The sequence below is a fragment of the Haliotis asinina genome, chromosome 1 (genome assembly GCF_037392515.1).
Source record: "Haliotis asinina isolate JCU_RB_2024 chromosome 1, JCU_Hal_asi_v2, whole genome shotgun sequence".
Lineage (NCBI taxonomy): Eukaryota > Metazoa > Mollusca > Gastropoda > Lepetellida > Haliotidae > Haliotis > Haliotis asinina.
Genome location: NC_090280.1, coordinates 2,154,901 through 2,171,578, shown reverse-complemented (window position 1 = coordinate 2,171,578; position 16,678 = coordinate 2,154,901). Strand labels below are relative to the sequence as shown.

General features: G+C 43.6%; 1 protein-coding gene across 1 annotated transcript; it reads left to right on the top strand.

Moving 5' to 3' along the window:
* The first annotated feature begins 1,547 nt into the window (after positions 1–1,547).
* LOC137280195 (uncharacterized) lies at positions 1,548–13,249 on the top strand. Its single transcript, XM_067811928.1, has 7 exons — positions 1,548–1,787; positions 2,557–2,842; positions 6,958–7,144; positions 7,545–7,891; positions 9,252–9,391; positions 10,735–10,990; positions 12,654–13,249. Exons 1-7 carry the CDS (start codon positions 1,548–1,550, stop codon positions 13,247–13,249), a joined length of 2,052 nt encoding a protein of 683 aa, XP_067668029.1.
* Positions 13,250–16,678: the final 3,429 nt, after the last annotated feature.

Below are 16,678 nucleotides of genomic sequence, written 5' to 3'. Positions count from 1 at the left end.
ATCGGGATCATTGGCTACTCAGTCCCGATGTGCGTTCTGTCACATGTTTACCACTGTGTATACCATTTTGGCCGTCAATCAACCAAACAGTGATAAAACATGGCTGCTGCTGTCTTCATCTCTACCGTCGACTCTTGTCTTCCCTTACTCTTGTCCCTCATCCTAAACTACTACCCGAGAGTGGCCACGGACACTCTTGGACAATAATAACTCATGTTCATTGTACACCTCTTGTATAGTACACATACATTGAGTTATCGCCCTTGATGGAATATTTGATGAGCCATGTGTTTAGGATATTATCTCATGTTAATGTTTTGTGCATTGCCGGGTGTCGTAACCTGTCTTACGGCCAATGCAAGCTAAACCTCACACCCGTAGCCTGTGTTTGGACGTTTCGGGGTAGCCTAGTGGTTAAGGCGTTCGCACATCACGCCGAAGACCCACATGGGTAGAATGTGTGAAGGCTAAATAAGGTTTCCTCGGCCTTGATCTTACTGGAATATTTGTAAAAATCTAAACTCACTCACTGACTCACTAAGTCGTTGTCCGACTTGGTGGTGCTTGTTCGGCCACTCACCCTCCATTGATTTGATATGTGGTTTGATCTACACACAGTTACTGATTGTGGAATACAAGAGAGGTGTTATTCATTGTGTAACCAATTTCAATCATATCATTCAAATAGACACCGGTACCATTTCACCATTTGCTATGTTTTTCATCGTATCTGTAACCGTTGATCTGCCGCAGAGGCGAACAGTACAAATAATGCACAAACATTTCCAATCAGCATACCAAGCCTAGTTGTTTAATCCCATCTAAATTCAAGTTCGTTATTTCTGTAAGAATGATTTTGTGTTTGTACAAACGCATATAAGAATCACTGCGGCCGGCGCGTGATTCTCGCTGCTTCACACGTGAGCGAGAACTGATGGCCATTGTGTGTGGGTGGCCATATTGTTGATAATACTCCGATGCAGCTTCGTCTCTACATGAGACAAAGTTGTGGCCATCCGACTAAGTCACGTCCTGCCACACCCTCCTGCCATTCCAGTGTCAGCCTCGCCCGGGGCCTGTACAGATGGTCACGTGACACAGCAATGGAGACAATGTATACCATCATACTTGTCACACTTTAACCCGCCAAACAATTGTAGTGCCTTCATCAGATCACGCCGACCCACTCCTAGCATCCTGCCTATAACATATATAAGATTAGACGTGATAACTTCCTCTGTTGGCGGGTGTAGGTTGCGAAACGAGACACTCAGACGAACGCAGTAGGCACCTGTTGTGGTCTTCTTCAGAAGACCTATAACGCGAGGGTTTCAAAAACACAGTGACTCTCGACGCTGCGTAGCGTAAGTTCTGAGAGACAGTGGCACTTTTTTTCGGTTTCTTTTTGACTTTATCTACAGAGAAGGTGCTCAGGTACCTTGATGATGTGATATCTTCCATCACTCGCCAAGTGGACGTCAGCGACTCAATCAGCGTTTTTCTGAATTACGAACACTGAGATCTCGACACGCTTGGCCTCTGTTGCCATGTCTCCGCTAGCGTCGGTGTTGATGTTGGTGGTGTTGGCCGCTGTCGAGGGGGCAGACTTGACAATTACTGAGGACACTGCTGGGCAGGAAGTAGTGGAGGCTGTGATAGACAGGATAAGAGCCCAGTGCATATTCACGGATGACCGATTTTTACTACGGCGTCTAGCGTTTGTGGAGAGTCAAGATGGCGAGGCTGCCGAGACCTACAGCGTCGGTTACGATGGGGGAATATGGAAGGTATGGTTGTCTACTCCACACGCAGACACACGATAGCAGCGAGTTGCCCTGTCTTGACTAGACAATGCAGCTGTGTAACAGCTTCACGTAACCCATTCTGGACTAGAGAGTACAGCTGGTTGACAGTAGTGTGTCATTAATCCAATCTGGACTAGACTATGCAGCTGTTTGACAGCAACATATATTCTGGACTAGACAGTACAGCTGTTTGACAGCGGCGTGTCATCAACCCAGTCTGGACTAGAGAGTGCAGTTGTTTGAGAGCAGAGTGTAACTAACCAATTCTCGACTAGATAATGTAGATGTTTGATAAGGTTTTAACCCAGTGTGGATTAGACAGTGCAGCTGTTTGACAGCAGGGTATCATTAACCCAGCCTTCACTAAACAGTGGAGCTGTTTGAGGGCAGTGATGTAGCACAGTCTGGACTAGACAGTGCAGCTGTTTGAGAGTAGCGTGTAATTAAGCCCTTCTTGACTAGATAATGTAGTTGTTTGATAAGTGTGTAACCCTGTGTGGACTAGACAATACAGCTGTTTGACAGCAGTGTGTTACGAACCCAGTCTGGCGTAGACAGTTCAGCTGTTTGACTGCAGTGTGTGACCCAGTCTTGACTAGACAGTGCAGCTGTTTGTTAACAGTTTGTAAGCCAATATGGAATAGACAGTGCACTGTTCCACTCCACTGTGCACCTATTCCAGCCTGGTATAGACAATGGAATCTCCAAAGTCCTTCGTCGATTTTATGCAAGTGCTGCTTTTACTTTTCAGGTGGACTATGACATGTTTGTCAAGACTTCCGCCTGCGCACAACCAATACGGAACACATGCGCTCTCATCAAGTCATCCTTTGGCATTGACTGGACACGTGTCCGGTGGAATGATCTCAGGAAGCCACTGTACTCTGGACTGGGCGCCGTCCTTTTCATACTCTCACAAAACCTCCCAGTTCTACCCGCTGACACGGTATCGCAAGCCCAGTTCTGGTCTTCAGTGTACAGAAAAGGGGCGTACATGAACAAATACATCATAGCCTCACAGACGATCAGGGAATTGGGTGAGTCTCTAGACAGTATGATCCACTTGGACCCAAGCTTTAAAAGGGATGAGAGAATTGGGTAAGTCTCTAGACAGTATGATCCACTTGGACCCAAGCTTTAAAAGGGATGAGAGAATTGGGTGAGTCTCTAGACAGTATGATCCACTTGGACCCAAGCTTTAAAAGGGATGAGAGAATTGGGTGAGTCTCTAGACAGTATGATCCACTTGGACCCAAGCTTTAAAAGGGATGAGAGAATTGGGTAAGTCTCTAGACAGTATGATCCACTTGGACCCAAGCTTTAAAAGGGATGAGAGAATTGGGTGAGTCTCTAGACAGTATGATCCACTTGGACCCAAGCTTTAAAAGGGATGAGAGAATTGGGTGAGTCTCTAGACAGTATGATCCACTTGGACCCAAGCTTTAAAAGGGATGAGAGAATTGGGTGAGTCTCTAGAGAGTATGACCAAGTTTGACCAAAGCTTTACAGCAGATAACTTAATTATGCACTGCAGTTTTGTTGAGTGATCTAAGAGAGTGTAGCCAAGATGAGATACGTAAGGGTGTTAGGGTGAGGGTCAGCGTCAAGGTGAGGGACCTCATCCCATATGTTTATAGTAGATGTCTCATGTGACGCATACGCACCATTTGCTGTTATTTCCCCCCCCCCCTTTCGCATTTCTAATACTTTAATGACACAAACAACGTCGAAAGTACACCAGGATTTATAGTTAATGGAATATGTCCGGAAACTTGCATCTCAGCCGCTTTAAATTCACACTCTACATTTGTTCAGGAATGATTCGAATACTAGCTTAACCTCATGGCATCACCAGACATGCTCATGAGATCAGCATTATCTTCATAGTGTTTCCTGCATCATATTTCCATGAAAAAATCAAGTCATCCATGTATACCGTGGACTCGACGTCATACTTCTGCGTCAAAAGCCTTTTTAAGTTCACACATTATCCGATATTCCAGATTCCACGCAGTATCTTGTAGAACACGGAATGGGACAAGTGTTCCAAATACCAAGGAGATCATTAGACAATAGTCCCTAGAATTAAATTGCCATCGCGTGGCGCGTAAAAAGAGCGACGTCGCGTCCGACGTCGCATAAAAAAGACGACGTCTTGCGCGACGTCGCGTTGTAAAATATTTTCGGGCTACACAAAAAAACGGGCGATGTCGTGAGCGACGTCGCGGGCGATGTCTGTCTATATTGCAGGGTTATCGGCCTTTGAACGTGACTGACCAAGGTTACGTCTAAAAGAAGAATCGTTTAACGAAACAGGATTTAAAAAGGGTTAATACTTTAGTGACATTTCTGTGGACCCGAAAGTGTTTTTATTTCTATATATAAACATATACCACCCAAGAAAGTGACTGTTCCTTGTACATAAACCATAACCCATCTGCAAGTGAAACGATCTCTTCCATACACTTCCGACATAATCACCGACACTATTGCTCGGACCCTTAAAAGCAGGTTAAACCTCACACCTGAGTCTTGAATTGTGTTTTAATTCACAAATTAGTATTATATCTACCTATATACCACTTTAATAGCCATTTTCATACTCCATTTTCAACACAGTCTCAATCAAAAGTGTTTAGTCTCTGTTGGTCCTACTTGGCCCGGACTCTCAAAAGCAATTTAAACTTGACACAGGTAAGTATCCAGATTCATACATCATACCTACATGTCACTGTATAAAGTTCCAAAATGTAGTATTTGAAGCAAACATTGTGCGCAAAGTGTAGTTCGCTTTTTTAATAATTTGTGCAGATCATTGCTAGTGAGTGATGCATATCCTCATAGTACTGTACTAATTCCTTGTAGATAAACAGTGGAGTTTTTGTATAATTCCATGCATTTATTGCATGTGAAGAAATATTTCCCAACATTTTCGACTGGATGACCACACAAACGCGGGGAGCTGTCTATGGTGTTTGTCAAAATCTTATCTGCATCCAGATCAATACAACGGAGCTTGAAGCGAGAATGGATGGTTTAATCTTCCATGGTTTAGGTCAAAGATAGTGGTTTTGTTATCAGGTCTGCATAGCTCAAAAAGGCCACGCAAGGTGGTAAAGGGGAAAAAGTGTCCGTGCAGAAGTAAGTTTTACTTTTCAAAATGACGGTTATATTGTGGAAATAACTGGCGACATAAAGACTTTTCGACTGAAAACAATTATGAATATCTAAAATCCGCTTTAGAAATTCGGCAGATATGTATACAATCACACTCGAAGGCACTTGTCTATTATACAGATGAATTGTGCAAGGTTCTTGATTTCTTTTACATTTCTACTACTCAACAACTGTTTGTACTTATTATACTAGGGAACAGTTTGTATTTATTTCGGATAAATTTGGATCTGTATTCACGAAAGTATTCACATTTAAACAGGAAGTGGACTTCATCGGCTATAGTGACATACGCAGTTTACATGTCCTAAGTTCTCTCTCTCTACTAAGGCAACGGCCAACCTCGACATGCAGATGATGGTTACAAGTTTTGTATTTACAGAGTGGATAATATATATCTTTAGGCAGAAGAAGATAGCTATCAAATGAAGAAATATATTTTAAGAAGTTGTACTGAAGCGACCCATGCTTGTCGTAAAAGCCGACGATGCTTGTCGAAAGAGGCGACTAACGGGATCGGGTGGTCAGGCTCACTGACGTAGCTGACACATGTCATCGGTTCCCAGTTGCGCAGATCGATGCTCATGTTGTTGATCACCGGATTGTTTGGTCCAGACTCGATTATGTACAGACCGCGTAAAACTTAGGCGTAAAATTCAACCCACTCACTCACTATCGTTTGTATCTAGACCTCTTTCAGATCTTATCCATATCAATCTCTTTTTTCCGTGTTTACCTTGAGTAAACAGTACAGAGTAATGCCATTCCTGCACTGAGTGATGCACCTATAGACATGCCCGAATAGACTGATGAGCCTATAGACATACACGAACAGACTGATGCGCCTGTAGACATACACGAACAGACTGATGCGCCTGTAGACATACATGAACAGACTGATGCGCCTGTAGACATACACGAACAGACTGATGAGCCTATAGACATACACGAACAGACTGATGCGCCTGTAGACATACATGTACAGACTGATGCGCCTATAGACATATCTGATTCACCTTGGCTTTCTAGTGTACAGATCCGTGGTTGTGGTATCCAAGTATTTGGGAGATTATGTCATTCACTGCAGAAACTGATATGTCTTTTCGAATGCATCTCCACGAGATCCATTCTCCCCTTTTCATCTTGTTCACAATACACATATAACCATTCACATATGTGTATCCTCCACCACGGGAAATAGAAAGAAACCTATTATGCATTTGCCGTTGTGGAAATAATGATGAAAACTGTCAATTCCAACATTCGTATAGCATGCAACTTCAGTTTACGTAAGAAAATAAATAACTCACAACTAATGAACTGAATGAACTAAATTCACTCATAAAACCCGCTGGTTCACATGGCAACCCGGTGGTACAAATGTCATATTTCGTTTCTTGATTGGACACATTTTACATTTTGTACAAAACCAGAGTCTTTTTCCTTAAAACAACACCGTTTTCATTATCATCAAACATTAACTACATTCGACAGATTTTTTACTTAAGTTGTTGTAGCACTAACCGCTCAACTAGTTTACTTAAATACGTAGCAAAGTTGAAAATGAAATCATTGATTAGAGATCCTTAGCAGCACAAATGCATCACGAAAAGTATTTTCGCGGCTTTCCAATCTAAGAAATCCCGAACACGATCTCGTCCTCGACGTCGTACGCGACGTCGATTTTGTATTTTTGTCGTAGATCACTATTGTGTATTTCTGCACGACGTCGATGTTGACGTACTCTTTCTTATGCGACGTCGTTAGAGACGTCGCCCACGACGTCGTTCTTTTTTTACGCGCCACGCTATGGCAATTATAGGACACCATACATATTCGACTTGTTTCGTTCATATGCCGTAACGGCCCAGGACTGGATAGTTACTTGTCTATCTTGTGTATCAGTGTTGACTAATATATTATGATGTTCTTCATGACAAATTTAGCGAGAGCTCCGCTATGCATGATTGTATCCCAGGTTGTTCCTCCGAGCTGGATCTCGCCTTCATCCTTGACGGGTCTGGAAGTATTCACCAAGATGAGTTTGAGCGAGTCAAGGGCTTTGTCATCAACATTTTACGTGATTTCAACATATCTAAACAGGGCGTTCAGGCCGCCGTTGTCGAGTTCAGCAGCCATGTTGGTGACGTCATCCACCTGAACAGGTATGAATAATATCCAGGTATTGGCAATGATACATTTCGCTAGCATCACTCCCGGGCTAATGAAGACAGGTACTGCGCTGGTCATTCAGCTCTGCGTGTGAAATCTGTCAAAATCAGTGACAGATTGTATACGATTTGCTAGAACGTCCACAAACACTTGTGCACGATCTGTACTCGTTAAGCATTATAGACTTGTAGCTGAGGTGCGTCTAATACTATTTGTACTACTGTACTTTGCCCGCGTGTAGTGTGCACCTTTGTATGTATGTGCGGATGGTAGGATGTATGTGTGCATGTATGTATGCATGTATGTATGCATGCATATATATGTGTGTGTATGACAACATCTCTCCCTCCCTGTATGGACACGCAGACACTCGGACTTGGCCTCCTTGAGCAGTGCCATTGACAGAATTCAGAAGACCGGACAGACCACGAACACTGCGGCCGCCATTGATGTTCTGACGTCATCAGTCTTCACGGCGAGTGAAGGCGCCCGTGCCAATGCGAAGAGAGTGACTGTCCTGCTGACAGATGGTGCTTCAGGAGATCGTCCTGCGACTGTTGCTGCAGCTCAGAAGGCCAAAGACAAAGGGGTGATCATGTTCACCGTTGGGGTAGGCAGTGTCAACGAGGAGGAACTCAACAACGTCGCCAGTCAACCAAGTTGCACCCACTTCTACAAACTCAACAGCTTCGGGGAGATTGATAACCTGGTGTATGACATCAAGAAGCGCTCTTGTACAGGTAAGTGGTGTCCACAGTGTGAGCAGGAGCACATTATCATTGTCTTGCTTTCCGAACAGGGACATATAGGCTTGTCTGACAGTCTGGACTGGATGACAGGATTGTTTGATTTTCTAAACAAGTAAGCATGGGTACTGGCTGACTCAACAGGTAGAGATTGCCTTGTCTGACAATCGAAACAGGTGGACATAGACGTCTGTAACAGTCTGAACAGGTAGACATGGGCTTGTCTGACAATCTGAAGAGGTAGACACGTGCTTGTCTGACAGGCTGAACAGGCAGACATAGGCTTGTCTGACAATCTGAACATGTAGACGTGGGCTTGTCTGACAGACTGAACAGGTAGACATAGACGTGTGTGACAGTCTGAACAGGTAGACACGTGCTTGTCTGACAGGCTGTACAGGTAGACATAGACGTGTGTGACAGTCTGAACATGTAGACGTGGGCTTGTCTGACAGACTGAACAGGTAGACATAGACGTGTGTGACAATCTGAACAGGCAGACACGTACTTGTCTGACAGACTGAACAGGTAGACATAGACGTGTGTGACAGTCTGAACAGGTAGACACGTGCTTGTCTGACAGGCTGCACAGGTAGAACTAGGCTTACATGCTTGATTGGCATTTTAGAATATGCTAGTTTGTGATCACAGAGAATTTTCTGGATTTCAACCTCTTTTATTCTTCGATACAACGTGTCCCGGCCTGCTCCGGCACCACCATCAGGCAAACCTAATAAGCAACTAACAGTACCCACGACGACACAATGCTATTGTATTGCGTCGTCATAAGCACTGTGAGCATGGACACAGTTACTTCTCAGACATTTGTTGATAATGGGTCGATATTTAGTTAACGATTATCGATACCTATAAGCAATACTGATGGGCAGTTACAGATCTGTTATCGTCTTGTTTCTGGACACAACACGGAAGTCAAACAGCACCGGTACTTTGCGCGTGGCAACATGAAAATGAGTGAGTCAGTGAGTGAGTTGGATTTTACATCGCTTTTAGCAGCTTTCCAGCAATATGAGGGCGGAGGACACCAGGAATGGGCTATACATTATACCCATGTGGGGAATCGAACCCATCACGAGCGAATGCTCTAAACACTGGGCTTTCCCGCCGTCCATAACTAAATGAACAGAGATGCGTGTTTGCTCATTGATGAATGACAACCTGTTTATGACCGTTGATGCATTTGTCACACGCTGGGGCGGGTCTGAGTGCAAATGGCGGATGTAACAGCTGACTATTGTGGCTCAGCAAAGTTTAGTAATAAGACTCTGATATCGCTGTAACAAAATGCGCCTATGCAGTGCTTCAACACGTACCTCTGGCCAATCCATTTCAGCCCCCAAAGTTATATCAGCAACGTCCGATGATGACACGCCCTCTTCCGTGACCACACCCCTCGGCACCGACCCTGTCAGGAACACCTACGTTCTTCATCCAAACAACTCCACCTCGGGATCCGGAACGGAGAAAGTCATTGTGAGTCCCTTCCTGACCTACTACTACCTCCTTCCGATATCGCATAATTTTGTATTCATGCTGCATGGGCGGATCGGGTGGGGTAGTGAGAGGTGGGGATGGGAGAGTGGTGAGGGGGTATCAGGGGACTGAAGTCAGATCAGCTTCACAGTATGCCCGTTGGGCTCAAAAGCGGACCGATGAATTGCAGTCTTACACGAAGACACAATAAAACGCTGATCACAATCAAAACATCATACTTTCTCTGTGAAGTTTCCGCAGAATTTTTGTGCTAATAATAACAACGACAACAAACAAAAAACAAACAAACAAAAAACAGAAGAAAACGTGAACAAACTATCAACAAAATACTGACATAGTTCACTATTTCGAGGAAGGAGTGCTGAGAAAGAGATAGCCAGCGAGAACGAATTAACAATGCCTTAATGAATAAGAACGTGTGTCGGCGCTTGTGCACGTGCACGTGTGGCTCTCGAACATCTGGGTGCCCCTTTCTCTGCACTCATCCTTATAACAAACAGTGATCTGTAGCAACTGTTTGATGACCAACAAAATCTGCAAAAACCTCACAGAGTTGGTGTCATGTTTTAATTATGACCAGTGTTTCATTGAATAGTTTATGCTTATTAGTTCTCGAGTAAGATTGCAATTCATCGGTCCAAATTTGAGCCAAACAGACTATAACATACTAAAGGTACATAAAGAAACTGTGCATACAAAAAAAATAAAAAATAAAAAATAAAAAAAATAAAACAAAATCTAAATTTATCAAACCTGTGTTGACACCAAGGATTAGTGACATGTATCCAACATGTGTCCACGTCCCACGTTCCGTGGTTTCGTCCTTGAGAGGTGCAATACGTTGTTGCACGTGCATTCCGGGAAAGAGAGACAGAGCAAATGGATGTCACACACTACTGTCACTTGCTCAACACATGTCCATGCGATCGTTAAGAAAAACGCATTGAAACGCATGACATGCCAAGGCCTTCCTTGCACGTCTGATAGGATTTATGAGTCGTCTATGCACTGTTGTTCTGAATACCGATTATTGAGCTCGTGACATAGTCGTTTGACCCCTGTCCCGCTTGTGGACTCGTGACGTCATTGTGATTAATTTTGTTATGGACTCATGATCTCTCCATTAAAGTTTATATGTATCTTTAGCATTGTTATCGTACTAATAAACTGGGACAATGACACATTTTGACAATGCACAGTTTCTTTATGAGTGTTTATAGACAAATACTGAAAAAGGAGCTACCCTGACCGAGATCAGATTGTCAGACCAGATTGACAAAAGAAGCTACTGACATCGCGGACAACCATACGTTATTTTACAGAAAACCGACGTAGAATGTGGTATCCTGAACATATACGCCTCATATGACACGCCTAACCCTGGTCCAGCGTTCTACAGTGTCACGTCGCAGGTAGTAGACGGGCGACCTTCCATCATGAAGGTCAACACTACCAGGGAAGGGAGACCACTCTTTGTGACCGTCATTGGCACCAAGCTTCAAGAGTCCTGTTCTGATATCTTGAAGTGCCGGGATGCCAAGTTCTCCTTAAGAGTAGAAGATGCCCCAGTAACTTCAGGTAATTTACAATAAAAAGCTGTAACCCTGCGATATCACACATGTCATCGTATCCCAGTTGCGTAGATCAATACCCACGCTATTGATATATGGATTGTGTGGTCTGGACCTGATCACTGACAAACCGCTACCATATACCTGGAATATTACCGAGTGCAGCATAACGCTGAACTCGCTCAGTGTAATGCTGAAACATACTATTCTCTTCCCCGTGTTGTGCACACTTCATATACCTTCGTCTATAACACAGACACCTGATTACAGAGGCTGAGGTACTGTGTCGTACTTGGGAGGGGGAACGCACGTGCACAGAAGCTGACCTGGTCAACAACGGATTCCTCGTCCCATCGTGTCCACGTAAGACCTCACGCCACGCCAGTCAGAGCTTGAGTCGAAATAGATTGTGTGTCTCTTAATAAGAGACATTTGATACTATTTTGAAGGGATATTTTGATATCATTCATGAGAGATTTCGGACATTTTGCATGAGGCAGGTTAGATATTTTAAACCAGAAACTATTTTTGACAACGAGTACAAGAGACACTGTCCAATGATTCCGAAGTCATAACTTACGAGAGAAATTATATATTCGTCAAAAGACGTCCGGCTGAGACGTTACAAATTATTCACAAAGGATGCAGAGCGTTATTTATGAAGTATGTCAGGTGTTTTTCACGGTGGGTTTCAAGGGGAGCTCAAGGGGAGCTTTAGGCATTATTCACAAGAGACGTCAGTGTTCACGAGTGACGACTGCTCTGGATATTCGACAATATTTGAAATATATCTTAGATGTCATTAAGATGGTGGTAGACAGTAGGCATGATTTTACGACAGATGTTGACATGACTCACGAGAGATGTTACGTATCTTCAGACATTGTCACGTGGGGAAGGTATCCAAAACGCGAGGATGTTATTTACGCACAGTTCCAGCAGCTGATGACTTAATACATCTATATATAATAGCTGTCTATCCTTCCAAGGGAAAGCAAACAAACAAAAGCAACACACATCAAGAGTCCGCCCTAAATAGACTAACACGAACTTTGTGTTCATATGACGTAATTTAGTGAATGAGGAAAGGATCATAATGTTGTCATATACGGAGCATATGACGTCAGTGGACAGTCATGGTAACCTTGAATAGTAGTACTCTGGACGGTTCCAAGACTCCATTGATGCGATAGACTCTGCGTAATGACTCGTGCACTACTCTTCGCGTCACCCACGTTAGGACATGGTGTGAACACGAATGGATCTACAGTTAGTTGTTTGAGTGTCACTATATGCAAGCCAATAGAACTGTACTGTACAAACATTTGCAGTTACACAGAACGGCTCCGTTCAGAGTTAGGTAAAGTTGTCATGATATATCGTAGTATCGATAACCGTGATACTTTATCTAACGCTACACTTATACATTTTTTTCGTATCGTGAAATGTATTGTTGACACTAACACTATTATTTTTTAGAAATTGATAGTTATGTTAAAATTAACACAGTCACTTACTATCAAAATATACTTTATTTAAAGAACATAACTAAAGATAGCATATCGTGATATCCATCGAATGGAATCTTGTCGTTCCAAGATATCGCGATATATCGTTGACAAAGTCACATAATATCTACATCTCCATTACGTCAGTTGCTTGTACTTCAGCAACCACCAGGTACGTGGACATCCGGGAACCAGTCATCGCAAATCAATGCAGCAGTGACGTCACCAAGGCGAGCCATGGCTTCCAGCCTCATCCCACCGACGTCACCAAGTTCATCGTCTGTGACATCACAGGGAAAATGTACATCACAAGCTGCCCCAACGATGAGGTTTTTGATAGTAGATCTAACACTTGTAATAACGCTCCCGTCTTCTCCCTCGCCGATTCCGTCAGCTACGCCGATCCCAACCTCGACTACCTCTGTGACGACATGCTGGTCCCTAGCAAAATGCACTTCCCCCACCCTAGGAACAAGACACTATTCATCCAGTGCAGTTTGCAGAGAGTCGCATTTGTGAGACCATGTGGCAACGGGACCGTCTACAATGACGACATTCAGAACTGTGGAGACGTCGTCTCCGACCCTGTGAAAGTCAAGGTTGTGAAGAACCCATGTAAGACCGCACCTGTTGGTTCCCTGCACGCCCACTCCGATCCCCAAAAGTTTCTTCAGTGTACTTCCTTTGCCTCGTACGCCATCAGGTCGTGTGGAGTGGGTACCCGATGGGATGATGTTTTGAAGACATGCGGCTGGTAAGGACCGTAGCACACGGACAGACAACAGAAATGCCAGCACACTTGGCTTCATGGCAGAAACATCGTCACGTCGACGGATTACCGTCCAACATGAGAGCGCTTTGTATTGCGATGTTTCCCCCATTCACCTGAATCGTTTATGTGTTGTAATTTGAACGTTAAATACATCATGCCACTGTCTTTACAAATGTTGTCGTTTTATTGCGGGGAATGTAGCTGCCTCAGACAAAAGTACGCTAAGTACAGTGTTGTTACTTGTTTCACATTGCAACAACCCATGCGGTTTATGGCTGTGGGGCTCTGACGAGCTCTCCAGAACATCTAACCATATGCCATACTACATGCCCAACATAAACCCGAACACACCCCAACACACACCAAAACCTACGCCCCAACACGCATGCCAGCGCACCAAAGCACACACCCTAACCTACACCCAAACACTCACCCCGGCCCAACATGCATGCCAGCGCACCAAAGCACACACCCTAACCTACACCCAAACACACACCCTAACCTACACCCAAACACTCACCCCGGCCCAACACGCATGCCAGCGCACCAAAGCACACACAAAAACGCACACCGAAACACGCACCAAAACCTCACCACATACACACCCAAGCACACACCTCAACACCCATGCCGGACCGACACACACAAAAGCGCACACGCCAACAGACACTAAAGAACACACTAAAACCTCACCAAAACATACACCAAACGCACACCCCAACACACAGACGATACAGACGATGAACGTATCCTGCCCCACCTGTGATACTACCTGAGACGATGAACGTATCCTGCCCCACTTGCCTCACTAACACATGCAGAAGCATGTCAATTGTTTACCTGAAAAAAATCGTTAACACCTGCAATCCGAATGCATGTCACATTGGAAATAGTCTCACACTAACCACGCTAAAACGTTATGACTGATGCCATAAATGTAAGACCGCACCTGTTGCTTCCCTGCACGCCCACTCCGAGTTTCTTCAGTGTATTTCCTTTGCCTCGTACGCCATCAGGTCGTATGTTCACCTGAAAAAATACGGTAAGACCTTCTATTGAAATAAATGTCACTTTGGAAATATTCTCACACTAACCACGCTAAAACTTTCCGGAGAAGTGTTATTGATGCCACAAATGAAATACGACCGAGAAGAAGCACTCCCAGTGCATCACCTCTTCTTGTCGCAGAGGCTTGCAGATCACCATTAGATTGTACTTAGATGATTGTTAGCATTGAAATCGGGTATTTCAACTATGTGTTCTCAGTAACGTTGCCGTGGTTGTTGGTTTTTGTTATAGAGAATTATTTCTATGGATGTGAATGAAGCTATGCCTAGATTAATTGCCATTTGGTGCTAGGTTTGCTCGAACCAGGAACACGCATCACTTTTTGAATATCTAAGCAATACTTAAGCTATATAGAGGGGATCAGAATTACACAGTCCAGTGATCAACAACAGTCGAGATACGACATGTCAGCAAGGTTGACACCTGATCCCTTTAGTCACCTGTTTCGACAAGCATGGGTTGGTGAAGACTAATTTTAACGTCAATTTTCTCGGGACATATATGGAAGATATAACATGACAGATTACCAAATGATGCTTTAGGCATGGACGCAAGACGGCATGCCATAGTATGCCATAGTGCTACAGGACATTACACGGTGTACCATATTGCTAAAGGACACCACACGTTACACATTTGTGCTACAGGACATCGTACGTTACACCTTAGTGCTACAGGACGACATCACATGATACACCTTAATGCTACTGGACATCACATGATACACCTTAGTGCTACAGGACATCACACGATACACCTTAATACTTCAGGACATCACACGATAGACCTTAATGCTACAGGACATCACATGATACACCTTAGTGCTACTGGAGATCACATGATACACCTTAGTGCTACAGCACATCACATGGTACACCTTAGTGCTACAGCACATCACATGATACAGCACATCACATGATACACCTTAATGTTACTGGACATCACATGATTCACCTTAGTGCTACAGCACATCACATGATACACCTTAAAACTACAGGACATCACACGATACACCTTAATACTGCAGGACATCACACGATACACGTTAGTGCTACAGGACATCACGCGATACACCTAAATGCTACAGGACACCACATGATACACCTTTGTGCTAAATGACATCACATGATACACCCTAGTGCTACAGGACATCACATGATACACCTTAGTGCTACAGGACATCACATGATACACTTTAGTACTACAGGACACCACATGATACACCTTTGTGCTACAGGACATCACATCATACGCCTTAGTTCTACAGGACATCACATGATACACTTTAGTGCTACAGGACACCACATGATACACCTTTGTGCTACAGGACATCACATGATTCACCTTAGTGCTACAGGACACCACATGATACACCTTTGTGCTACAGGACATCACATCATACGCCTTAGTTCTACAGGACATCACATGGTACACTTTAGTGCTACAGGACACCACATGATACACCTTTGTGCTACAGGACATCACATGATACACCTTAGTGCTACAGGACATCACATGATACACCTTAGTGCTACAGGACATCACATGATACATCTTAGTGCTACAGGACATCACATGATACACCTTTGTGCTACAGGACATCACATGATACACCTTTGTGCTACAGGACATCACATGATACACCTTTGTGCTACAGGACATCACATGATACATCTTAGTGCTACAGGACATCACATGATTCCCCTTAGTGCTACAGGACACCACATGGTACACTTTAGTGCTACAGGATATCACATGATACATCTTAGTGCTACAGGACATCGTATAGTACACCATAGCTCTGCTGGATATCACAAGATACACCATAGTACTACAGGACATCACAGTATGTCGTTGCTTGGGTAGTTAAATGTCACGAATTTTGTGTTGCTCACAATAACATATGTAGTAAAACCGTGTAATTGTTGATATATTCAGGACACTATTTCAGTGATAAAACCATTCATTTTATATTTTGGCTAAAAAGAGGGTTGAACTCTGACACAGAAGCCGAGATTTGTTACACATTGAGTTGAAATTAGGTTAGATATATACTAATCAGCAACCAGAGTCGTCTTTTTCCGACGTCACAAAATGCACAAAACATGCCGTGACATCAACTAAAATGTCGCATTATTTTCAGTGATTTCATTACAGTTGAAAATGTGGCTGTTACTCCGTTAATAATGATGCAAAATTAATCAAAATACATATACACAAACAGGAGAATATGGGATTCTAAGAACTAAATTATGCATTTGATAGGGACATCCAATTCGCTATTACGTGTTTTTTTTGATGGAGTACACTGAATTCTTTTCTTACAAATTGTGAAACTACCAAAAGG